General features: G+C 43.8%; 1 protein-coding gene across 4 annotated transcripts; it reads right to left on the bottom strand.

Annotated features, from left to right (window-relative positions):
- On the bottom strand, positions 1–24,404 carry MSANTD3 (Myb/SANT DNA binding domain containing 3). Of its 4 annotated transcripts, XM_063649767.1 has the most exons (4): positions 24,282–24,366; positions 23,997–24,102; positions 9,359–9,809; positions 1–1,185 (listed from the first exon to the last, which is right to left on the bottom strand). In XM_063649767.1, exons 3-4 carry the CDS (start codon positions 9,774–9,776, stop codon positions 776–778), a joined length of 828 nt encoding a protein of 275 aa, XP_063505837.1. In that variant the 5' UTR covers positions 9,777–9,809; positions 23,997–24,102; positions 24,282–24,366; the 3' UTR covers positions 1–775. The 4 variants fall into 4 exon arrangements, with proteins under 4 accessions (XP_063505837.1, XP_054358108.1, XP_054358106.1 ...); XM_054502133.2 differs by having other exon boundaries at positions 23,997–24,404; XM_054502131.2 differs by lacking the exons at positions 23,997–24,102; positions 24,282–24,366 and adding an exon at positions 23,638–23,935.
- Positions 24,405–25,339: the final 935 nt, after the last annotated feature.

The raw sequence follows: 25,339 nt of genomic DNA, 5'->3' as shown, positions 1-25,339 counted from the left end.
TGACTATAAAATTGTAAGTCTTTTTTTTTTTTAAATAAAACCAACAAAACAGAATGTAGAAATCTAAATGAACATTTCTCCCTCAAAGTAGTTACATCCTTAGTTCCAATAAAACTACCATTGTTGGAGACTTATTTAGAACTCCTGTTTGGGGAAAGGCCTTAAAAGGTGGTTTATGAGCCACATTAGAAAATACCCTTCTAAACTTTGGGCTGTTTAAAAACAGAAAATCCATACGCAGAGGATGACATTGAGAAAATTAAAAAGGTGCTGCAGCTCTCACGGAGGTTCCCTAAAGACCTCTAGCAAGTTCTGAGCAACAGCATCATCATTGGAGAAAAGTGTAGCCTCCCAGGACAGCCACTTTCGATGGGAGGGCATTCATTTGGATAGAAAAGTTCTGCTGTCTGTTTAAAAAGAAAAAAGAAAAAAAAAAATCAGCCACACTCCTTTATAGTCACACTTGCATTTGATTAAAAAAAAAAAAAAATACAACAACACTCACACGTGGTTCTTGTATGAATTCTAATTAAGAGACATTATATTCAGAATTATAGCACTCATAGTGATAATTTTCAGAAGACTATAACAGCTTCTTTGCCACTTAAGGGGTACAGAGGGTGCAGCTGTTTACCTGAATGAATTCTTAAATAAGTGACTACTACCACTCTAATTTTCCTAGTTGTCGCTCTGTTACAGGTTACTGACCGCAAGTCCATGTTCCAGACATTCTTTGCCAACACAGATTAATTACAAGAGAGCCACCCCCAAAGTCTTAGGGCGAATTGGGAAAGGGCCGGTTAAATGAGGAAACAGGCCATTCCTTGGTAAAAGTTTGTAGTTTTCTTTCCCAATACATCTTCTTTTTATTGAGAACTTCCATTTTTATCCTGTGTTCCTCCTCTGCCATCTCACACTCTCGCTCTATCTGCTGGATTTTGGCCACATGCACCTCATTCATTTGTATCAGTTGCAGTTGTAAGATGGACATTTGTTGATGGTGTTCTTCCTCATGCATCTTTTTTAAAGCACCTTCCTGAGAGGTTTTGCTCCTGTAGTTTTTATTGGCTGTTATTCTGACAGCTGAACACGAGGGTTCAGGTTGAGAGGTCCCCTCACATACTGGAAAATGTATGAACTCTTTCTCATCATCGCACAGTTCTCTATTTGAAACAGCAAATGATTCTGAAAAACAGTAGCAGAAAACATATGTTCAAAGATTTTACAGGCAGAGAAAAAAAAAGCCAATCCTATTTCAAATGACAGGGTCCTTCATTACAGGATGTATCTAAAATCATGTCTGCTTTGGCCTTCATGTCTACAGGAACCCTAGCCACACCTGACTTTTTAAAAATCCACAAATCAAAAGCAATTTTTTCTTAAGAAATAATGACAAGGGGTTTTGTTAGGTTATTTCTAGAACTTCAAAGTATGGGATCCGTGGTCAGAAACCATGCTTATCAAGAATCAGAGACCTTGTTATGTTGATATTCTAAACTGAAATGTGCCCAACTCTGATGAGCGTAGGACCACAATGCAAGGTTAGTGTGGATCTTCAAATTAAGTTCTCTATCAGTCTGATCACCCTTTGCCAACTTCTCATTCAGCTATGAACACGTATGTGTAATCTTTGCAAGAGTGCTATTGCTGTTTCCTGGTCACAGGTGTTAGCCCTTACCCTGGAGAGCCATCTTGTAAATGCTGTTCCTTGAAAGATGAGTCTACATTCCCTGGCTTAACTCCCTCACATACATTTTCTTTTTACTCTCCAGCACTGCCATTTGGGGAGTTTTCAATGTCCCTCTTATTTATTTATTTATTTATTTATTTGTCCCTCTTATTTAACCTGTCCCTGGTACTTGACTATCCTTGAAATTTCTTTCCTCCATTAGCTTCTGAACCATGACTCTCCTAATTTCTAAGCTGCCTTCCCCTCTGATTGCTCCTTCTCAAGTCTTCTTGATGTACAGAGACCATTGCTCTACTCACCTGTTACCTTTTCATATTCTCCTGGGGGTTCCCATCTGTGGTTCTGTTCTTAATCTGCCCTAAGCAAACTCATAACCTGATTCCGACCTTCCTTTCTTTCTTGTCTGACTCTTCCAAATGCCCTGTGCAACCTTCAGTCCTACCACAAGCTACTTACATCCTTTATAAGGTCATGCTTTTTTTCATAATTCTGTTTCACTGTTCCCTCTCCTTAAAGTTAGGCTATCTGTCCCTCCACTTACTGTAGTCTTGCTTTTTTAACCTCCCCCCCAACTCCTACTCATTCAAAACCAATGCCGCTTGCTCTGTGAAACCTTAGGTCTCTCCTTTATATGTACTCTTCTGTTACAGCACTTAACACACACTAGTATTGTTTTGGCAGCATGACATTCTCTTTTTTTAATCCTTGGGTACTAATTACTTTGTTTGGTACACAATGGATGCCTAGTAAATGTTTACTGGCTGAACCCTTGAATATAAAGGGAAGAGTATATGGATGCGAAAGGATACCACGTTTGGTAGGTGTTATGTTTGCCCTGATTTTTTAATAGAGCAGTAACATCAGTGTCAATTAAGGGAGTTGCAATAAGGAAACCACTAACTCCACTAACCCATGGAGTCTTCTAGCTGTGACTCTAAAGCTTTCTTGAGAAGCTTTACATTTCCAATAAAGAGAATCTTCTCCTTGGAGAAAAACAATGCCAATTTATTAACATAGTTGATTACATTATTACGTCCACTCCATTATTCTGGAAGATGAGATGCTGGGAATGTTAATGGCTACTGGGGGAAACCTAACTCATAATACCCTGTTAATAAAAGGAAAATGGCTACCGTTTAATTATTCCACTCCAAGAGGTAAAGTAACAACCATAACTAGTCCCTAATTATGATTAAAGAAAAGGTAAGGTAAAAATCTTACTTCTGGAAGAGAAGGTTAAAAAAAAAAAAGTACTTCTGTGCCATCCAGAAATAACGAAAATGTCTCTTGGAAATCTTTCCTAGAGACAGCTCTGGCCTCAAAGATAGCTCTTCCTTCATGCTCCCACTGACTCCTGGGCCTACCTCTGGCAGAACACTTGTTAAAACTGGCAGTTTACCTCCCTTTTAAGTCTCTGAGTACTTTGAAGACAGAGATTGCTTCTGTTCATCTTCATGGAGAACCCAGCACAGGGCCTGGTATAGTGCTGGGCATGTAAGAAATGTGTATGGGGTGAATTACCTGCAGTGGGTCACATCCCTCCCAACATGCCCAACCATGGAGAAGGAACAGTGCTCTGTGTGGGTAACCAAGGCACAGGACAAAGGAATGGGAGAGGGTTAACACTGAGAACAGGGCCCTCAGGTGTGAGTTTCAACTGCAAAGAGCATTACTTCACCTGTTTCCTTTCTAGTTTTGGATCTGAAAATGTCTTCTTTGAAGACTGGACACATTAGACATTTTGTGGTACTTCTAGTCTCTTTTCTATTTCATTCCAGGGGATAGTTCTGGATACTCCTCTGAGTCCTTAAAGTTCATCCCCTCACAATGCTGCTGTCTCGCCCAATTTCTTTAATTTCTTCTTTTTTTTTTGAGATGGGGTCTCATTCTGTCACCCAGGCTGGAGTGCAGTGGCGCGATCTCAGCTCACTGCAATCTCCGGCTCCCAGGCTCAAGGGACCCTCCCACTTCAGCCTCCAACTAGCTGGGACTACAGGCATGCACCACCAAGCCTGGTTAATTTTTTGTATTTTTGGTAGAGACGGGGTTTCACCATGTTGCCCAGGCTGGTCTCAAACTCCTGAGTTCAAGCGATCGGCCCGCCTCGGCCTCCCAGAATGCTGGGATTACAGGCGTGAGCCACTGCGCCGGCCTCTTCCAATTTCTAAATGCTCACTTTCATCTCAACAATTCCAGGCTTTAGAGACCTGATGATGATAATGGTGATGACGATGATGATGATAGCACCTACTGTTTTTTGAGCAGCTAACCAGGTCCTAGGCTAGTGCTTTATAGCATTACCTCATCTAATCCTTACCCTATGAGGGAGGTATTATTATAGAAAACCAAATACAATATCCAAGGTCACATGACTAGTTGAAAGAACCAGGATTCTAATCTAAGTCTGTGTGACTCCAAAATCCAAACTCAACCACTACAAAAATCAGCCTCCCACTCTTCCACTTGCTCAGCTGATCACTTGCATATCTTAAAATGCAGCCTCCAAATTGTATCCACTACAAAACCATCTCTTATTAAGAATATGGGTGTGTATCCTGCATTTTGATCTCTAAATTTCTAGAGCTGTGAACATAAAAAGACAGTATGTTTGTGTCTGGGAGCAGAAAAACGACTCTTCTTTAAAACTACTCTTTTTAGTTTAAATGTGTGCTAACATCCAAATTTTAAAGGAAAAAAAAGCCAGGCCTCTTAAGAAGACTCTGGCAGAAAATGGGGCTTTAAACTAGAGAGGCTCAATGGCATAGTTAATTAACTTTCACACACATATTAGCTCCAATGACTAGAAACTACTGTTCAGATGGGAAGAATCTTCTCTTAATTGGAAAAAGACTGGCCTAGGAATGGCACTGTGCTGCAAATACACACCATGTAATCTCTCTCAGAGGTAAAAACAAAGCCACCTGCAGGAGAAAACAACTCAATCTTATGCAAAAAGGGTAGGAAATCCCAACAGCTTTCCTGGGACCAGGAAAGCCAAGGGGCTGTTCTTTCACTTGGACAACTGGAGTAAGTTTAATATCAGAAGGAAAAGCCTTCTATGACAGCAAAAGGATGGGAAGGAAACTGTAAACAGGCTAAACCCCAGATATAGGAAATAGGGCTGACTGGGAAAGGGGATAAATAAGTTGTGTGGATGCATGCTATGGAGTATATATAACACATTAAAAGAAAGAAACTAGACTTACATACTGCAATGGGAATTGATCTTTTTTTTTTTTTTTTTTTTTTAGAAGAAGTCTGGCTCTGTCACCCAGTCTGGAGTACAGTGGTGCAATATTGGCTCACTGCAATCTCCGCCTCCAGGGTTCAAGCAATTCTCCCGTCTCAGCCTCCCAAGTAGCTGGGATTACAGGTGTGCGCCACCAGGCCCAGCTAATTTTTGTAGTTTTAGTTGGCCAGGATGGTCTTGAACTCCTGACCTCAGGTATCTGTCTGCTTTGGCCTCCCAAAGTGCTGGGTTTACAGGTGTGAACCACTGTGCCCGGCCTAGGAATTGATCTTAAAAACAGTATTCTAAGTGAAAAAAGAGAGAAAATGGTATCCCTAGCACAAATTTAAATCTACATAAATTTAGAATAGATGCACACAAAACACATGTAAAAGGATATGCAAGCATGTCAGAGTGATTCAGATGCAGGAGAAGAGAATGAAAGAATGGAATAAAAATGGAACAAACACGTAACTAACAAAAGAAAGGCTTTTCACAGACCAGTGAGGCTGGGGTGCCATGACTGGAAGTGTAACTCAGCCCTCTGGTACCAGAGATCTCACCCCCAAAGATTAGGATTGAACAGTAATAATAATGGCATTTATTAAGAAATGTTCACAGTTATCAAGTATCACTTTAGAGCATCGAATGTGAAATTAAATATAAATTATCCTAAGACATCTAGGTGCTACTCCAAAGCTTAGTTTTCTTAAATGTATTTGACCTTTGGTCATCCTAGCCTCCCAGCCACTCCTAGCGAATTTTATTGGCTCCCTTAGTTGGTTCTGTACACAGTTTCCCTCAAAATAATGGAAGATAAGTGTCAAAGCCAAATTATCACACATCATAAAATCTGCAGGGTGTAAATTGTTTTAATACATTTAAGGAGGAAATATTGGGGTTTTTTGGCAAATATTAATATATTCCTAAGTGTTATACTTAAATTTTAAGACTAGTGTGTTCGAATACAGATGGACATTTTCAGAAAGTCATTGACAAAGCTAAGTATATCCAAGGGACAGTGATCAAGATGACACAGTTGAAACTATCTCATACCAAAAAGTAGTTGCAGAGAGGCCTCTAGTGGAATACTATTAGAGTCCATCCTGTTTAACAGTTTTATCATAAATTCCAATAAATTACTGAGTACCTAATTCTGTAACAGGTACCCTGTAAGGTGTTGGAAGAGTATTGTCCAACAGAAATACAATATAAGTTATTTATATAATTTTAAATATCCTCAGAGCAACATTAGAAAAATAAAAAAAGGTGAAATTTATTTTGGTAATATATTTTTTAATCTGATATATCTAAAATATTATTGTTTCAACATGTAACAATATAAAAATTATTTAATGAGTTTTTTTACATTTTTTGGTACTAAGTCTTCAAAATGTGGTGTGCACAATTATAGCACATCCTAATGTGGTCTACCCACATTTCAAGTGCTTATGAGCCTCATGTGGCTTGTGACAACTGTATCAGACAGTGCAGTGTTAGAAATAGAAAGATCACACACACACATTCCTTATGTCAAATACACAAGATGTAATGAGGTCCATAACTCTATAGCAGATTTTCCACCTTTTTCCCACCAAGTCCCAGAAAGGATGATTGACAATTCCAGGCTTCTTTTTCTTTCTTGAAAGAGAATTGAAATGCGAAATGAGTGAAATGAATTCAAAGTTGTTTTACTGTATAGAAAGAGTACCAGTACCCTACTACTTGTATTAACAGATCACCTTTGGACACACTTCCCAAATGACAAAGCACCAAGGTTCTCCACCACCCTCCAGATGGGACCTGGACACAGGAGCAAGGAGCATTTGGCTATGCTTTAATAATCACCAGCAAAAAGGGAAGTCCCCAGTGTCATCTATGTACAAACATCCAATTTAAAATAAATCCCTTTATACTTGAGTCACTATTAAATGTCACTATAAGGAAAACACTGAGAATGTACCTTTATTCCCTTCTTGCTGAAAATTTATAGATTACGTTTATGAGTAAATGAATTACATCATTTCTTCCAAAAAGAAAGAGAAAAAAATTTGTGGAATGAACTTTCCTAGATCCCACCACAGAATTTGAAAATGGGGAAACAAGACTGTCCAGGCCCCCTAAGAATAACCCTATGTATTCAATACACAATAATCTAGATCACAGGTTTGCAAAATGAACAGAAGGCAGCTCACACCAGCATGGTCCTCAGCAATATCTGCCAGGGAACATAAGCAATGTAAAGAGCAGCCCTGCTGATCCATTCCCTCCCTCCCCCAGCACACTCCTCCACAGCCTCACAGAAGCTGAATGGCTCTGAAGCCAGCAAGGTGGAGAGGAACAGAGTAACTGGCTAAAGCTATAAACATCTCCAAAACAAGGACACCATTAATTAGCAGTGGGGGCCCATGCACTACAGAAGCAGCAGTGAGGAGTGATAAGAGAGAGAGCTGACAGTGCCCCCATAAACTGTCTGCTAGGAGGTACCCTGGCTTGGGAACTCAGGGATCAAAACTCAGACACAAGGTTCCCACACTGGAAATCGATGCATGAGGTTCATAACATAAACCACTATGGTTACCCAACTGGCTTCCTGGACTTAACCTTGGTCAAATGATCAGTAAGCAAACTTTTGATCATAATTTGCTTCTCCAGGATCGTCTGCCTACAGGACAGAAAAAAAGGTGCTAATCAAAAACATGTATTTGATTCACTTGGCAATTATCTTTTCCACTCTACACAGACAACATTACTGGCTTTAGACTGCTTCTTGTTACTTTTAATTAACAGGAGCCAGTCCCTCAGAGCTCAGTCTACTCTGGAGGCACTGACAATTGAATTTCCCATTCTGCAAGCTGAGAACCAGATTCTCCTGGGGAAGTGCTTGCCGGGTCCTTGAAGCACCTTATGAACAACCCTCTGTCCCCTAACAGGAAACATCCTCTGCTTCAATGTCTGTCTTCTGCAAACTGCAATGAATTTTTATATAAACTGGCCACTTCCTGTCTGAAAAGAAGCAGGAATTGCTGGCAATTTATCTATGTGCATTTCCACCCTCCCCTTGCCTAGAGACATTTCAATAGCCCCTAAATTCCAACCTTTTGAAGCTATGACACACTATCATTGCATCCTTCATTATATGACAGTTTTTTTCCCTAAGAATTATGTATGACATATTTTTCTCTTTTTAATGGAAGTATATTAAACTTAATTTTTTTTTGGAGTTTTTCAAGATCCCTGGGGTACCACAAACCAAAACGGTGGATCACAATAGTATAATGGCTAAAAATGCCGGTTTTTAATCTGGGTGAATGCTAAAACAGGTGTTTATCATATTATTCTCTGCACTTTTTTTCAAGTTTGAAATAGTTCTTTGTTTCTTTTTTTTTTTTTTTTTTTTGAGACGGAGTTTTGCTCTTGTTGCCTAGGCTGGCGTGCAATGGCGCTATCTTGGCTCACCACAACCTCTGCCTCCTGGGTTCAAGCGATTCTCCTGCCTCAGCCTCCCAAGTAGCTGGGATTATAGGCATGCACCACCATGCCCAGCTAATTTTGTATTTTTAGTAGAGATGGGGTTTCTCCATGTTGGTCAGGCTGGTCTCAAACTCCCAACCTCAGGTGATCCGCCCACCTCGGCCTCCCAAAGTGCTGGGATTACAGGCAAGAGCCACAGCACCCAGCCGGTTGACTCTTTTAATATGGCCTTTTGAGTGGCCTACTGCAATGCTTTGCAAATAATAAGGACCTCCAAAAATATTTTTTGAAAAAAGTGAAATTGAGTGGATGAATATAAATCTTCATACAATTCTCTTTAACATATTTGAGACAGGTTGATAGGCAACAGCAGCACCTCACTAATAAGAACTCCATTAATGCAGTCCCTTATTTTTCTTTATGTTTAAGTAATAATAAAGTCTCCAAGAGAGCTAGCACAATGATGAAAACAAGTACTTTTGTTTTTATATATTACTTTTTCTTTTTTTTTTTGAGACAGGGTGTCACTCCGTCACACAGGCTGGAGTGCAGTGGCGCAATAACAGCTCACTGCAGCTTCCACCTCCTGGGCTCAAGTTATCCTCCAGCCTCAGCCTCCCGAGTAGCTGGAACTACAGGTGCATGCTACCATGCCCAGCTAATTTTTTCTATTTTTTGTAGAAACGGGGGTCTCACTTTGTTGCCCAGGGTGGTCTCAAATTCCTGGACTCAAGCCATCCTCCCACCTCAGCCTCCCAAAGTGCTGGGATTACGGGCGTGAGCCACCACGCCCACTTCTGTGAGACTTCGAATGTCCTATATAATCCTGAGATCCTGAATTAGGAAAATTGGGTTTGATACAAAAGTTTCATTTTTAGAAGTTCCCTCAAAGTGGAGGATTTTAAAATTAAAATGTCAAACAGGTACCCAGTGAGAGCGTGCACACTGGCATCAGGAACGGATACCTTGGGCTGAGGCGTCGGGGTGGTATTCGGGCTCCTCCTCCGGGGGGCTCTGCAGGAAGTAGAGCTGCTCCGGCAGCATGCTGGCGATCTTCTCCTTCCCTAGGACGTGGGTACTCAGGAGAGGGCTGACGCTTCGTTTCACTTTCTCTCTCCTTTCATGGGCCATAATTTTTTTGGTCCGAGCCTTGATGTTCTCCCAGCACTTCTTCAGCTGTTTGAAATCCCGCAGGGACACGCTGGGCTGAGAGTTGTATTCGTGGGCCAGCGCCTGCCAGGTACGCTGCTTAAGGGCAATAGTTCGCGCATCACTTTTCTTACATTCCAGCACATATTTATACTTTTCTACTAAAGCCAGCAGGATGCTCTTTTCCAATTCTGAGAAGTATTTGGCAGGCTTTATAATTTCGTTGTTTTGCATTTTCCACTATATTTCTCCTGGCCGCTAGCTATCCTGTAAAAGGAAGTTTGAAGCAATGATTACCAACTCCAGCAAAAACAATGCCTATAAATCACTGAAGCTTAATTCCTGACTTGATTCCCTTGTCTGAAATACAGTACTTTCTTTTCCATTAATGTTGAATTATGATACTCAGGACTCTGGAGAATATTTAGAAATGTACTAGGAATGGGGTTTTACTTCAAAGTGGATTGTTGTGGCTATACTGTGACTATCTGGTATATAACAGCAAAAAATGAAAAGTTGAACATTTTTTTTTTTAAACGGAGTCTTGCTCTTGTTGCCCAGGCTGGAGTGCAGTGGCACGATCTGAGCTCACTGCAACCTCTACCTCCCGGGTTCAGGCAATTCTCCTGCCTCAGCCTCCTGAGTAGCTGGGATTACAGGCGCCTGTCACCACGCCCGGCTAATTTTTTTTCGTAGTTTTGGTAGAGACAGGGTTTCACCATGTTGGCCAGGCTGGTCTCGAACTCCTGACCTCAAGTGATCTGCCCGCCTCGGCCTCCCAAAGTGCTGGGATTACAGGCGTGAGCCACCGCGCCCGGCCTAGACTCTGATTTCTTAATTGATTTTTCTTTAATGTTAGGGAACTGATTATTCCCCCAAATCATGTTAGCCAGTTTTAGAACTAAACAGCTTTCCAAAAGTTTTGTCACAGCTGAGGACAAAAGAAGCCACCGTGTAATCAAATATAAAATATGATGTGGGAGGCTGAGGCAGGTGGACCACGAGGTCAGGAGTTCGAGACCAGCCTGACCAGCATGGTGAAACCCCATCTCTACTAAAAATACAAAAATTAGCTGGGTGTGGTGGCGTGCGCCTGTAATCCCAGCTACTCAGGAGGCTGAGGTAGGAGAACCACTTGAACCCGGGAGGTGGAGGCTGCAGTGAGCCAAGATCGTGCCACTGCAATCCAGCCTGGGCAACAGAGCGAGACTCCATCTCAAAAAAAAAAAAAAATGATGTACAGCTGGGCACAGTGGCTCACACCTGTAATCCCAGCACTTTGGGAGGCTGAGGTAGGTAGACTGCTTGAGCCCAGGAGTTCAAGACTAGCATGGGCAACATGGCAAAACCCTGTCTCTAAAAAAAAAAAAAAAAAAAAGGGAAGAAAAAGAAAAAGAAGAAAAAAAGATTAGCCAGGTGTGGTGGCATGCACCTGTAATCCCAGCTACTTGGGAGGCTGAGGTAAGAGGACTGCTTGAGCCCAGGAGGTCGAGGCTACAGTGAGCCATGTTTGCACCACTGCACTCCAGCCTGGATGACAAAGGAGACACTGTCTCAAAAAAAAAAAAAAAAAGATTTGATGTTTTCATCACTCTGTGGCATTACCTGGAGCAATGGCAACCTGAGTTTTTTCATCTTTAAAATGAGGGGTTGTAGTCTGTGATCCTTCAGGTATGCGGGCTGCTTTTTAAAATCCTAAGTAAACAATGTATGTAATTTCAGATGTGAAAGGGCCTAGGCACTTAAGAGACTGAGTCCAGTGTCCCTCTTTACATTCCTCAAGTCTCTTTCCGGCTGAGAGAAGAAAGGGTCAGAAAGGTGAAGTGGATTGCACAAGATCACAAAGATGGTGACATGGAAAGTCCAGAGCTTGGACTGCCCTAGGAGTCTGGTATTCTTAGAATCATTCTACAACTGTTTCTCTGCCTCTTGCCTTGGGTCACTCCAAATGATTCAACCATGATTCCCATAAGTCACTTTGTCATCCTCCACAGTGCCGGGTCAGCATGTTTCACACAACAGGTGCTTAGTGAATGTCTTCTTCCAGTGAAGTGTATGAAACCTATGTGTGTTTCAGGACCGCACGCTATTCCCACATTTTTTAATCACAGAAAGCTTCCTATAAAATTAACCTCTCAAATATGTTACAGCAAAAATGCAGCTAAGCAACACTGACTGCGGCAATAAAGTAAGCATTATCGGTCCCCTTGTTGGGAAGGGCCTACGTATTCCCAGTCCTTCTTACATTCTCCAAGCCTCTGATTTCTCAGAGTAACAGGCATGCATCAAGATACTGATGAGGCAGTCCATTTAAAACTGACCAATCATGTCAAAAAATTAGGAACTGGGTGGGCGTGGTAGCTCACGCCTATAATCCCAGCACTTTGGGAGGCTGAGGCGGGCGGATCATGAGGTCAGGAGATGGAGACCATCCTGGCTAACACAGTGAAATCCCGTCTCTACTAAAATTACAAAAAAAAAAAAAAAAAAATTAGCTGGGAGTAGTGGCAGACGCCTGTAATCCCAGCTATTCGGGAGGCTGAGGCAGGAGAATTGCTTGACCCCCTGGGGGGGCGGAGCTTGCAGTGAGCCGAGATCGTGCCACTGCACTCCAGCCTGGGTGACACAGCGAGACTCCGTCTCAAAAAAAAAATTTAAAAAAAAAAATTAGGAACCAACTTGAAAAGAGTCCCACTAGCCGAAAATGGAATAATTTGAAATCAAAGGTCATATGTACACAAGGATTCATTATTTTCTCAACCTTTGTTATGTTTTAAAATTCCATAATAAAAAATTAGGCGGGGGAGGCTGTGACTTTTAAGTTTACAGTACACCAATTTTGAATCACACTATTTCAAGCCGGCTACTCACGCACTATGCCTGGGAAGGGGTTTCTGTAGTTGTGAATGGCTGAAATCTGACTGAGACTGGAGAGGAGTGGGCCAGATCAGAGACCCTTCAAATTGAGGCCAAGGAGTGTGGTCTTTACATGAGGGTGACAGAACCTGATCACAGTCTCTCACTACGCACTGCCTCATCCTAAAAGTTGTTATTAATAGAATGAAGTACGAGGGTAATCCATGTCTCCAAATACCAGGTACCCCGCTCTACATTCATACTGGACACATCAGGTATCAGACACTGGGAGGTTCAGACACATGTCAAAGGTGGTTTGGCCCTCAGATCCTGAGCAAAGCTAAATGAGTGGACATTTATCTTTGGGGATGTGTCCCTGTAATGCTAAATTCCCATGCTTCTGTTTTGATCATGTTGCTCTAATATCCATACAATGATACCCAATCCAGGCTCCTTCTTCCTCAAAGGTCCCAAATTAATTTTTTACCTTCACCCATACTTTTATTCCCTATAAATCAATGTTCGCCAAACTGAAATTTATTAACACACACCCTGTACAATATCTCTCTTCTGTATTATCTCTATCTGCCAAGATGTCTATATCCAGCTTTACTTTCTGTGGTTTTTGTTAGGAAATCAATAGGTACACTGCCTGTTCTTGAATTACACAGCTTACACAGCAGATTCTGATCCAATTCCCCAACCTCAATGTCTCTGCTCCAGATGTCAATATGCCAACTTTCCCCACTTCTAAGAATTGCTGCTGTAAGGATTAAGAACTCTGATTCACAAATGAAAAAAGGATTACTCCCTATTTTGTTGTTATATGTAATGCTATTTTACATATACATTATATGTGTGTGTACACACACACAGACACACTTTCTAAATAAATCTTTTTTCTATTTTACTTCTTCAAGATAAATTCCTAGGACTGCTCCACCAAAAGATAAAAACACTTAAGACTTATGTTATATCCCCAACTTGTCCTTGTAAAATGTTGCACCAATTACATTTCTATTAACAGCACATAAGCATGTCCATTTCCCTATTTTTTTTTTATTCTATGCCAACTGTGGAAGTAAAAAATGTCACTTAATTGATTAATGATATATGAATTTCAGCTCTGAGGTAAGTAAGCCACACTCTGAACAAAGGTCCTGTGATCCTTGGTGGGACTGAAATTACGTGGAATTAATTCCAAGCAATGTAATTCTTCCTCAAGATGTGTGCAGTACCTCTAGCTGCCACTAGGTGGTGGTGGACTTGTGGGGAGTCTAAATTTCACAAAGGTTCTTGCCCTACATGTGGCCAGTTGAGTCTCAGAGTAATAATAATGATAGCAATAATATAATAGCAGATAACTTTTATTGAGCCCTTACTGTAGGCGTAACAAATGTTTAATATGCACAATATCATTTAACCCTCCAAAAAATAGCCTCTGAGAGCATAGTTTGTTATACTTCAATGTTTTCTGTTAAAAATACATATATATGCATGTATATATATATTTACATATATAAAGTACCAGAAGAAATTATACGACTGCTCTTAAAAGCAAATACCCAGAATTACCAACACCTGGGGACCATTAATAGCCTATTAACTAAACTGTTATTTAATCACTAGCTAAGTAAATCCAAAGTTACCAATTTACTTTGCTTAATTTCGTAGAACATCAGGCCTCCTTGGGCCTTGTGGTTGCATTCTGCCTGGCTATAAAGGGATTCTGATATAAGGCAATGTACCCCAAAGGTTCCTTATGGATTTTCAACAGCCTTGTGAAATAGGCTGTTTATCTCCCTTAACCAATTACCATTCCCATTTCCCAGATAAGAAAACTGTGGCTCAGTAACTTACTCTGGTCACAAAATAGTAAGTGGTCTGACTTACTCCAATGCCCCTGCTCCTCTCTGCTCCGCTTAGCTCTCTTGTTTCAGACCTAGTGATAGCCTCTATTCCCCTCCTCAAAGTATGGACATTAACACTCTAATCATCAGCTGGGAAAGGGCCCAGGGTAGGGCAATTCAGGGGGAGTGTGTCTCCATCTGTTGGCTCTTCCCCCACTCATTTCCCCCCCTCCATCACCTCCTCCCGATTTCAAACTTATGACCCATAATCCTCCCACGTGTACCTTCCTCACTCTAACCAGAGCTCTGAAATAATTTCTGCCCTTGATCCAGTAAGACTGTATGTTTGGGCCGGGCATGGTGGTTCACGCCTGTAATCCCAGCACTTTGGGAGGTCGAGGCAGGTGGATCACCTGAGGTCAGGAGTTCAAGACCAGCCAGGCCAATAAGGTGAAACCCCATCTCTACTAAAAATAAAAAAATTAGCCAGGCGTGGTAGCAGGTGCCTGTAATCCCAGCTACTCAGGAGGCTGAGGCAGGAGAATCACTTGAACCTGGGAGGTGGAGGTTGCAGTGAGCCAAAGTCGAGCCACTGCACTCCAGCCTGGGCAACAGAGTGAGACTCTGTCTCAAAAAGACTGTATGTTTGAAAGGTAACTGTGGAGATCTTTTGGAGCTTTAACATGGTCCATGCCTCCGGGGAATGCTGGCATTCCGCTTGAGCACAAAAACAAATACTTCCCAAAGAGGTCTCTCCAGCTAAGCTTATTAATGCTTATTAATAGAAACTTTGAGGCTAGAAAGGATACTCTTGTTTAAAACTATTCATCAATGTCCATAATTGTTTATAAATGACAACATAAAAAGCCTTCCCTGCCACATCAACTTTTATTAGAGATAGACTGGCCTTCCCTGTCCCCAATTCTGCTCAGGAGCCATTATCTCTTGTGTCTGCTGTTCTGCTAGACAGTATACGATCCATTCTTACGCATGGTTGTAGGGCAACAAGCAGCCCAGTGACCCTTACAAAGTAGGCTCTCAGTAAACATTTTATAAATGCAGATATTTTGATATAGGCATAAAACAGCCCACCATGCACACAGCATCATACATGACAAAACAGTACACTAAAGGCTGCATTAGCTGGGTATGGTGGTGTGCCTGTAGTCCCAGCTCCTTGGGAGGCTGAGACAGGGTGATCACTTGGGCCCAGGAGTTAGAGGCTATAGGGAGCTATGATTGTGCCTGTGAACAGTCACCCCACTTCAGCCTGGACAACATAGTGAGACCCCATCTCTTAATGAAAAAAAGCTGCATTAAAGTAGAAATGGTCAAATAAAATAGCAAAATCCAAATGCAATGGAAGTTCCCCTTGGGCTAGGCAAAGACCCATAGATAGGCCTAAATAAAAAGGCACAATTCCAACACCTATAGAAGAACAAGAAGGAAACAATTAGCACAATTTCCAAAACACTAACATTGACTAAACCACCAGAATACTGTAATGCATACATTGACTATCCAACTTAAAACAAAAACTCATCTGTTTATGGACTAAATGTCTGTGTCCTCCCAAGATCCATATGTTGAAGCCCTAATTCCCTAGTGGTTGTATTTGGGGACTGGACATCTGAGGAAGCAATTAAGGTTAAATAAGGACATAAGTATGGGGCCCTGGTCCAGTGGGGTTAGTGCCTTGTAAGTAGAGACACCAGGAAGCTGGCGTGCCCCGCTACCCTCAATGGCTTACAAAGAGGAGGTCATGTAAGAACACAGCAAGATGGCCACCACCTACAAGCCAAGAGAAGAGACCTCAGGATGAAACCTAACTTGCCAACACCTTGATCTTGGCCTTCTCAGCCTCTAGAACTGTGAGAATCCAATTTCTGTTGTTTCAACCACACAATCTGCGGTATTTTATTATGGCAGCCTGAGAAGACTAATATACCATCTAGTGATTTTTAAGTCCACCAAGGGTGAAACTAAGTCCTAAAGTTTGAGCAAAGACAGAGAAACTCGTCAAGATTTCACATCTCTTGCTCTTTGTGGAAAGGGGAGTTCTTTGAAGTTAATACCCAGAATGGGTACCATGACTGAAGAGCTGTGGCACTGGAAAATCAGACTTCAGGACATTAACAGACTGCTGATCTTAAAGTGAGGTGAAATGAACCAAGACACTGGATGCAGAAAACCTGGGCTCAAATCCTGACTTTACCCCTCACCCAACCATGTGACTTTGGGCAAGTCAATCAACCTCTAATGCTTCATCTGTGAAATGGAGTTACTCCCCCGCTATCCCGGCCCTGCCTCATTCCCTCTGCGCAAAAGTCCTGCAACGTGAATAAAGAAACACAGACTACAGCTTCAATCAATTTTAGTTCTTTCTACTCTTCCCACCCATATTAAACTGCTTCCAAAAGTAGAATAGTACTGTGTGTGTGTGCATGTGTGTGTGTGTGTATATATAAACAGTTATTGGCTCTTTATTTCACACACACACAATTCAACAAATACGTAATGAACTCCTGCCAAAGGCTCAGCACTGTTCTAGAGTATGTGGGAGATACAAGGACAGGCTGAACCCTCCAGCCTAGAAAGAACGCTGACATGCACAAACTGACAACTAAAATGAGAGGCACGCTGAAACAGACACCAGAAGAGAGGACAAAGCACCTTAAGCTTGAAGAGGAGGGAAGAGGTACACTTGCATTCTTCATGAACAAGAGGACATTTGAGCTAGATCTTTAAGAATGTATAGGATATGAATGGAGAGAGTTGAAGGCGATCATCAGATAAATAATTGATAAGAGAAAGCCTGGACTCTGAGTGGGGACAATGTTATTGGAAAGGAGGAAATACACACCAAAGACTGTTTCTTTCTTTTTTGAGAGACAGAGTCTAGCTCTGTCGCCCAGGCTGGAGTAGAGTGGCGCAATCTCGGCTCACTGAAACCTCCGCCTCCCAGGTTCAAACAATTCTCCTGCTTCAGCTTCCCAAGTAGCTAGGATTACAGGTACCCATCACCACTCAGCTGATTTTTGTACTTTTAGAAAAGATGGGGTTTCACTATATGTTGGCCAGGCTGATCTCAAACTCCTGACCTCAGGTGATCAGCCTGCCTCAGCCTCCCAGTGTTGGGATTAGGATTACAGGTGTGAGCCACCACACCCAGCCAAAGACTGTTTCAAAGGAAGAAATGAGCAGGATGTATATGTGTCCACAGTAGGGTAGGGGATCAACAGAAAGCAGAGGCAGGGAGGATATATGAGGATTAAGCAAACACCTACTCTGTGCAGGTATGAGAGAGAATGGTATTCCTTAAGATCAAGGAGATCACAGACCAATGAGGACATCAGAGTCCCATGAAGACATAATGCACATGTATTGTGGGATAGGCTGGTGATGAGGCAGTGTGATAAGCACAGTGACAGAGATGAGCCTAGGGACATACTCCAAAACTGGGGGATCTACAACAGGAACCTTAATTTCTACTTGAATAGACTGAAATTAGATTAGCTTGAGAACAAAGCAGGGCCACAACTCGGGAGGCAAAGACTTAACATATTCAGAAGTGGTGGGTGAACTGAAGGACACGTGGCAGCCCTCCCCACAAGCAAGGCCTGGAAAGTAATGGGCAATCCATTTGCTCTAAAGAAAGGCTGTCTCCTACCCTAGTATCTTGCCTGTCTCCTGACTCAACATCTCAAAAATAACCTTTGTTTTAAACTACAAAGGACCTTGGCCAGGTGTGGTGATCCCCATCTGTAATCCCAGAACTTTGGGAGGCTAAGGCAGGAGGATTGCTTGAGCCCAGGGGTTCAAGACCAGCCTAGGCAACAAGGGGAGACCTCCATTGCTATAAAAATTAAAATTAAAAGTACTAGCCGGGCAAGGTGGCATGTGCCTATAGCCCCAGCTACTAGGGAGGCTAAGACAGGAGGATCCCTTGAGCCCAGGAGTTTGAGGTTGCAGTGAGATATGATCATGCCACTGCATGCCAGCCAGGGTGACAGAGCAAGACCATCTCTCCAAGAGAAAAAAGGTAGTATAGTATAGAGGTTAAGGACATGGGCTTGGACCCATGGCCTCAAATCCCAACCCTACCACTGCTTCTGAGAGTGGAGCTTTAGAAAAAGAAAAAATATAAATAAATTTTAAAGAAGGACCTCAATCTAATCCTCTCACTTTACAGTTGAGGAAACTGAGGCTCAAAGCAAAACAGGGCTTCCCGAGGCCCTAGTAACAGGGGAGAGTCTGAAATCAAGGCTTCATCGTTTGCTTTCCAACCCCTCTCCCACTTCAGAACTCCCTCACCATCAAGATGCCCTTTTTGCTAGGTACTTCAAGCCTCCCCAACTATACCATTTGAAAACTCCAGGGCACTGCTCTCAACTCTGTCATTCATTTTGTGACATTTGTCTTGGCACGTCTTCTTTACTTGCTGTCAATTCCTCGTCTCTAAATTATAAAGCTCAAGGGGGTATTCTCTAAAGTCCTATCCAGTACTGGTCATCCATGTTAGCACTGCCATTAAAATGGTTTTTCTGCAATCTAATTTCCACAGTTCACTGCCAAAGACACATAGTTGGTATTTTCTGATTATTTATGAGACTGGTGGAGCCACTGGCCAATGAAAGAGAGCATTACAGCAAAATGAAGTGATCTCAGCACTTTAGATGACCTTATTATTTTGCTTAAGGCCTTTACACAGGTTTAACTGTGCAAGTTAAGCAGTTCCAGGTGAAATGGCAAAAGCAGGTGATCTGATCTGTTCACTACAGCTCCTTGAAGAGTGCCTGGTATACATCAAGCACTCAATAAATATTTGTGGAATTAGATGCCATAACCAAACTGCTTGCCATTTGCATTTTTTTTTTACTAATTACTGCTAGATGTTTTATTATTTTAAATTTCTCCTCTTACAAAGGATTTATCATAAAATAATCGTTTCCTTCTTGCAAATATCATTACAGTTCAAAGGAGGTAGAAATGACAATGTTTTAAGAGCCTCACTACCACTATGATGCCTTCAGGATTTCATTTTATCCAGAGGTGAGAGTAATTGGACAGTACTCTTACCTGCCCACACATGTACATACCTGTGTGCCCAGGATGGCCACTCACCCAAGCTCTCTCTGCCTCTCCACCTTCTTTCTTTCCTTTTCGAGAGCTTTCCAGTCAAACCTAGCACCGAACTTGCTTTCTCTAATGCATTCCCTCTCTACCACTTTTCCACCCACTCCAGGCAGCCATGTAACTTGGAAGTGTTTATTTTCATCATCTGCGCCTGAGTGTGACTGTGTGCATGCAGAACCAGCCTTGTGTTGAAAGCCAGGGCTCCCCCACTTTCCCATCCTCACAGTCCCCTCTATAAACCAGATGAGAGTTCTTAAAAGTCTTAACCCCTTCCTTCCCCTTCCCCACACTCCATCTTAAACCATCCCCACCCACGACTTCCCTGAAATGCCTTTGGAATCATTATTAAGGTATCTTCCACAGAAAGCAGTGTTGAAAAACAGAAGGTCCCCTTCTGTAGCTGTTCCCACTCCAGCCTGCTTCTCATCTACTGAATACACTCTCCTCCACTCCCGCCATTTCAGCTACAACCATCGGCTCTCAAATCTTCTCTAGGACAAGGGTACCAAGTATTTACCTCTTGCAGCACTCAGAATTACTCTGCACTGAGATCTATCCATATCCTGAAGGCTCTCCCTATCTGACGGTGAGCTCTGAGGCATGGAACTACATTTTATTTGTATCTTTAGCACATAGTAGATTCACAGTAAGTGTTTGTTTAAAAAAAAAGGTGGGAGTGGGGACGCAGACACAGTGGCTCACACCTATTAATCCCAGCACTTTGGAAGGCAGTCGGGGGAGTACTGCTTGATGCCAGAAGTCTGAGACCAGCCTGGGCAACACAGTGATACTCCATCTCTAAAAATAAAAATTAAAAAATTAGCCAGGCATGAGCATCTGTAATCCCAGCTACTTGGGAGGCTGAGGTGGGAGGACCACCTGAGCCCAGGAATCTGAGGTTGCAGCGAACAATGATTGCACCACTGCACTCTAACCTAGGTGAAAGAGTAAAATGCTGTCTTTTTTTAAAAAAAAAAAAAAGGGCCAGGCATGGTGGCTCACGCCTGTGGTCCCAGCACTTTGGGAAGTCGAGGTGGGAGGATCACCTGAGGTCAGGAGCTGGAGACCAGCCTGACCAAATGGAAAAACCCCGTCTCTACTAAAAATACAAAATTAGCCAGGTATCTTGGCGCATGCCTGTAATCCCAGCTATTCAGGAGGCTGAGGCAGGAGAATTGCTTGAACCCGGGAGGTGAAGGTTGTGGTGAGCCAAGATCACGCCGTTGCACTCCAGCCTGAGCAACAAGAGCAAAACTCCATCTCAAAGAAAAAAAAAAGAAAAAGAATAAAGTGGCAGTGATGGAAGAACCTCTCTTCCAATCCCCAACCTCTCTCCTTAGCATCAAACACATTTCCAATTATCTATCAGCCACCTCTGTGCCCCATGATGGGCACCTCAGAAAACTCCAATTCTCCATAGCCAAAAACAAACTAATTATTCCCCATACACCAAAATATCCTGATTCCTGATGATGTCAGCCACATCAACTTGGCTTCCCAAAGCAGAAATGTAATCTTCAATGTACTCTTCAATGCAACTAGATTTTTTTTTTTTTTTTGAGAGAGAGAGAGAGAGGAGACTAGCAGGGCAAAGATAAGACAAAGGTAAAAGAGATCAAAGTTAGGTGGTAAAGGAGCATTCAAAACCTGTGTCATAGCCGGGCGCGGTGGCTCACGCCTATAATCCCAACACCTTGGGAGGCCAAGGTGGGCAGATCACCTGAGGTCAGGAGTTTGAGACCAGCCTAGCCAACATGGTGAAACCCCACCTCTACTAAAACTACAAAAATTAGCTGGGCGTGGTGGTGGGCGCCTGTAATCTCAGCTACTCGGGAGGCTGAGACAAGAGAATCGCTTGAACCCAAGAGGTGGAGACTGCAGTGAGCTGAGATCATGCCACTGCACTCCAGCCTGGGCAACAGAGCAAGACTGTCCCCCCGAAAATAAAAACAAAAACGAAAAACAAAAACCTGTGTCATAAGGTATCATACTCATCTTGTTAGATATAGATTGGCCCTGAGTTCCCACTGGCTCAGAATGAGTTACTCTTCTGTGAGCTCACTGCCAGTTGTACATGACTGTACTGTAGCACTTCCCATATTTTTTGCAATTTGCTCTTTGCGTCCATCTCCCACACTGGACTGGGAAATTCCTAGGGGAATACATAATTTCTGACTCATCGCTGTATCCCCAGGATGTAACATATGACTCAGCACACGACTGGTGCTCAGCAGTCATTTGTTGAATGAATGTTATCACGGACAGGGAAAACGGTACTAGTGCTTGTTGAACTGCATGCCAGATATGTGAAAAAACATTATTTTATCCTCACAAAAAACGTACAAAGCTAAGAAATGGCAGAGCTAGGATTCAAACCCCAAACTGTCTATCTCTCCAAAGCAATTGCTCTTCCAACTATGCATGATGTTCCCTACCTTCACCATAGCTACGTACCCACCTACTCTCTGCTTCAATGCCTGGTTAAAAACAAAACACCCTTCTCCCAGATGTCTTTCCTACTCACTCAGGACAGGAGTGCCTGAGTCCAGCCGTTGATCTTCCACAATACGTTAACAAATCATCACCAACTGGGAGAGGAAAGGGTGCCCCCTCGGTAGCTGAGAACTGAACAGCCTGTTGGGTATTCTGCAGATGGTGGTGTGAAGTCCTCAGCTCCTTCTTCTCCTGCCTTTCCCCACAGGTGCAGTGCCCGGGCCCTTCCTGCCTCTCTTCCTTCTTCAGGATCCAAAGCCTTTTTAGTTCTCCCCATTTTAAACCCAAAATAATCTCCTCAGGCCCATTACTTCTCTAACCCAGTAAATGGTGTTGAAAATGCACTCCTCCATTATATCAGTGAGACCTTTGTATTTTAAGCATCTCATCAACCATTAGGGCTGGCAAGCATCCCCATGCCCTGAAACACAAGAATTTTGTGAGAAGGGATAATGGCATTTTAGGAGGCCCAATCACCCCACCCTCCATCAATCTGAATATTTTTGGCGGCCTGGTAGTAAAAAGAGACAACCTATAACATTCCTCCCCACCCCCTGCCCCAGCAGCCTTTGTCCCCTAGCCCGGGTCTCTACGGGAGGGATGAAATCTGGCCCAGCAACGCTGCAGGGGAGGGATGGTGAACCCTGGTGCCTTCCTCTACATCTTCTTCCAGGACTTCAGAATTCTTCTCCCCCTTGTCCACCCCATGTCTCTCTCTGGCCCCGGACTCCCACAGCCGTCCTCAATCCTAACTCAGAAACTATGTTTTTTAATTAGTATTCAGCAATTTCCTTGGAATACAATCATCTTCTCTGACATGCTGAAAGGCACACTCTCTGGCCCTGATATTATACTACCTTCAGTTTTAAATGTATGACAAATATATCCCTGCATCCTATAACTACTCTCCTCGATAATGCAGGAACGTCTGTAATGTTAAATATTATCACACCTAAGAAATACCCAACCTCCTGAATCGGAATAGGGAGACTAAATTCTTCACTGTTTCGTACTCCTAAATAAAGATTATTCATGCAATTTACAGTAACTACCTCATAGCGCCAGCGTGATGATTCAATAATTCATGCCAACTGTTTAGTACCTAGGGCCTGGTACATAGGGAGTGCTCAAAATTTAGCTGTTATCATTTACATACATTATCTTTCACAATAGTACCTGAGGGTAGATATTATACCACGCCCCCCCGACCCCCGCCTCTAATTTACAGAAACAGTAGCCCCGGCTCGGAGTAAAGGAGCTTTCCCAAGGTCAGTCGAGCAAGGATGTGATACTCGGCCTTCATCTTGCAAGTGAGGGATCCCTCCCGTTACACTCTGGACGGGCGGGGAACTGGGGGTCTTAAAGGAGACAAGTATGGAAAAGCGCCGAGCACAGTGATCAGCACACAGTGGGGACGCCGGGATGGGAAGACCGCGGTACTGCGGGTCACCTGGATTCTCCCCAAGCAGCTCCCCGAGCCCGGGAGTCCAGAGCCCACCCCACTCCCCGCCATGGGCGAGCCACTGAGTACCCCGGAGGCCCGCGCCCCGGGGCTTTGTAGGCAGCAGGCCGGCCCTACTCACCGAGTCCCATCGCGGCGCGCAGAGGCGGCCGCCCGGCGCCCAGCCTGCAAGGCCGGGGTCGCAGCGGCTCGGCCCGAAAACCCTCCATGCCGGCCCCCGGCCCCCCCCACGCCGGGCCCGCGCCCCCCACCCGCGCCCCCGCCCCGCTGCGGCCCGCCCGGAAGGGGAGCCTCCTACCTGCAGCGGCAGCGCGGCGGCCGCGGCGACCGGGGGAGGGGCCGGCAAGGCGCGAGCGCGGGCGGCCTGGGCTGCTCTCGCAAGCAGGGCGGCCGGGAGGGCCGCGGGCTCCCGAGCGCCGGGCGGCGGCGGCGCGCCCCCGGACGGCCAGGCCCCGCCGCGCGCGCCGCGGCCACAAAGCCCAGACGCCGCCGCCCCCTCGCGGACCGCCCGCCGCCTGCCGGTCCGTCGGCGCCGCCGAGGAGGGCGGGAGCGCGGCCCCGCGCCAGTCCCCACTTCCCCGAGCTGCGGCCGCCGGCCTCCAGGGGACTGGGGCGGGGCGCGGGGTGCCCCCCGCCCACCTGCCCGTCCGCACCGACCTCGCTCCTGACATCCTCGGGCTGACGTCCTCGTGCTGATTTAGTTGCCTTTTTTCCCCACCTTTGCAGAGGAGCTCCTGAAGGGGCCCGAAAAACTGTTTTATTTCTATGAACAACAAAAGAATACATTTGTCACACGGGATTTGGCGGCCATGAACACGAGTTAGTTCAGTCCAGGTCCCCTGACTGAAATAGGCCCTTTTCTTTTAGGACTCCTTGATAATTGGGACAGCCGATCCCCCTATGCTGAGTTTATCAGAACTTCTGTTAATTTGCGGAATGTACCTCCCCCAGGACAGCGACTGTGCTCACTGGAGCCCAGGACCTGTCTCGGACGCTGTGCTGACTCAGTTGGAATTAATGCGTGTGTAAATGCATGCACAACAGCTCAAACTGTCCGGACAAGCCACCCTTTGCTCCTCCCTCAAACAGAGTGGCTGGATGTTTCTTTTGCCCTGGATCCATTGGGAAGACTCCAAGCCCAGAGAAAGGCAGAGAGGGCTTTTTAACTTTTTTTTTTTTTTTTTGAGGTGAAATTCACATAACATAAACCATTTGAAAGCGAACGATTCGGTGGTATTTATTACATTCATAATGTTGAGCAACCACCACTTCTATCTAGTTCTGAAACATCCATACTCCATTAAGCAGTAATTCCCCAGTCCCTCTTTCCTCCAGACCCTGGCAACGACTCAGCTGTTTTCTATCTCTATGAGTCTATTTTTTTCTGGGTATTTCATATAAATGGAACCATACAATATGCGGCCTTCTGTGTCGTTTCTTTGACTTAGCCTGTATTTAAGATTCACCCATGTTGAGGCGTGGATCAGTACTTCATTCCTTTTTATGGCTGATTAATATCCCATCGTATGTGTATATTATAATTTGTTTATTCATTCATCCCTTGATAGATATTTGGGTTATTTCCACCTTTTGGCTATTGTGAATAGTGCTGCTCTGAACATGCCTGTACACATATTTGAGTACCTGTTCCCAATTCTTTTGGATATATACCTAGGAGTGGACTTTCTGGGTCATAGGGTAATTCTATGTTTAACTTTTCCAGGAACTGCCAAAAAGTTTTCCACAGCAGCTGAATGAATTATTTTACATTCACATCACCAATGTTTGAGGGTTCCAAGTTTCCACAACCTTGCCAACACTTGTAATTTTCCGTTTTTGTGTTTTAACTCCTTGAACATTTTTGAGACTGTTGCTTGCCCTCCCAACTCCCACTATCCATAGCCCTAAAATAAAAGGTGATCTAGGTTTTCTCTATGTACAGAGAATCACGCAACCCTTTCTTCCCTCAAAAAACAATCCAGGGCAGAAGCACTAATAAA

The sequence above is a fragment of the Pongo pygmaeus genome, chromosome 13 (assembly GCF_028885625.2).
Source record: "Pongo pygmaeus isolate AG05252 chromosome 13, NHGRI_mPonPyg2-v2.0_pri, whole genome shotgun sequence".
NCBI classification, from domain to species: domain Eukaryota; kingdom Metazoa; phylum Chordata; class Mammalia; order Primates; family Hominidae; genus Pongo; species Pongo pygmaeus.
This window is presented reverse-complemented; position numbering and strand designations above follow the sequence as displayed.

Bases quoted from the DNA above. Each gene is read 5' to 3' on its own strand.
- MSANTD3 (XM_054502133.2), bottom strand. From the start codon at position 9,776: ATGCAAAACAACGAAATTATAAAGCCTGCCAAATACTTCTCAGAATTG. The intron at 1,186-9,358 runs GTATCCGTTCCT...ACTGTTTTTCAG, and splicing joins CCCCGACGCCTCAGCCCAAG to AATCATTTGCTGTTTCAAAT.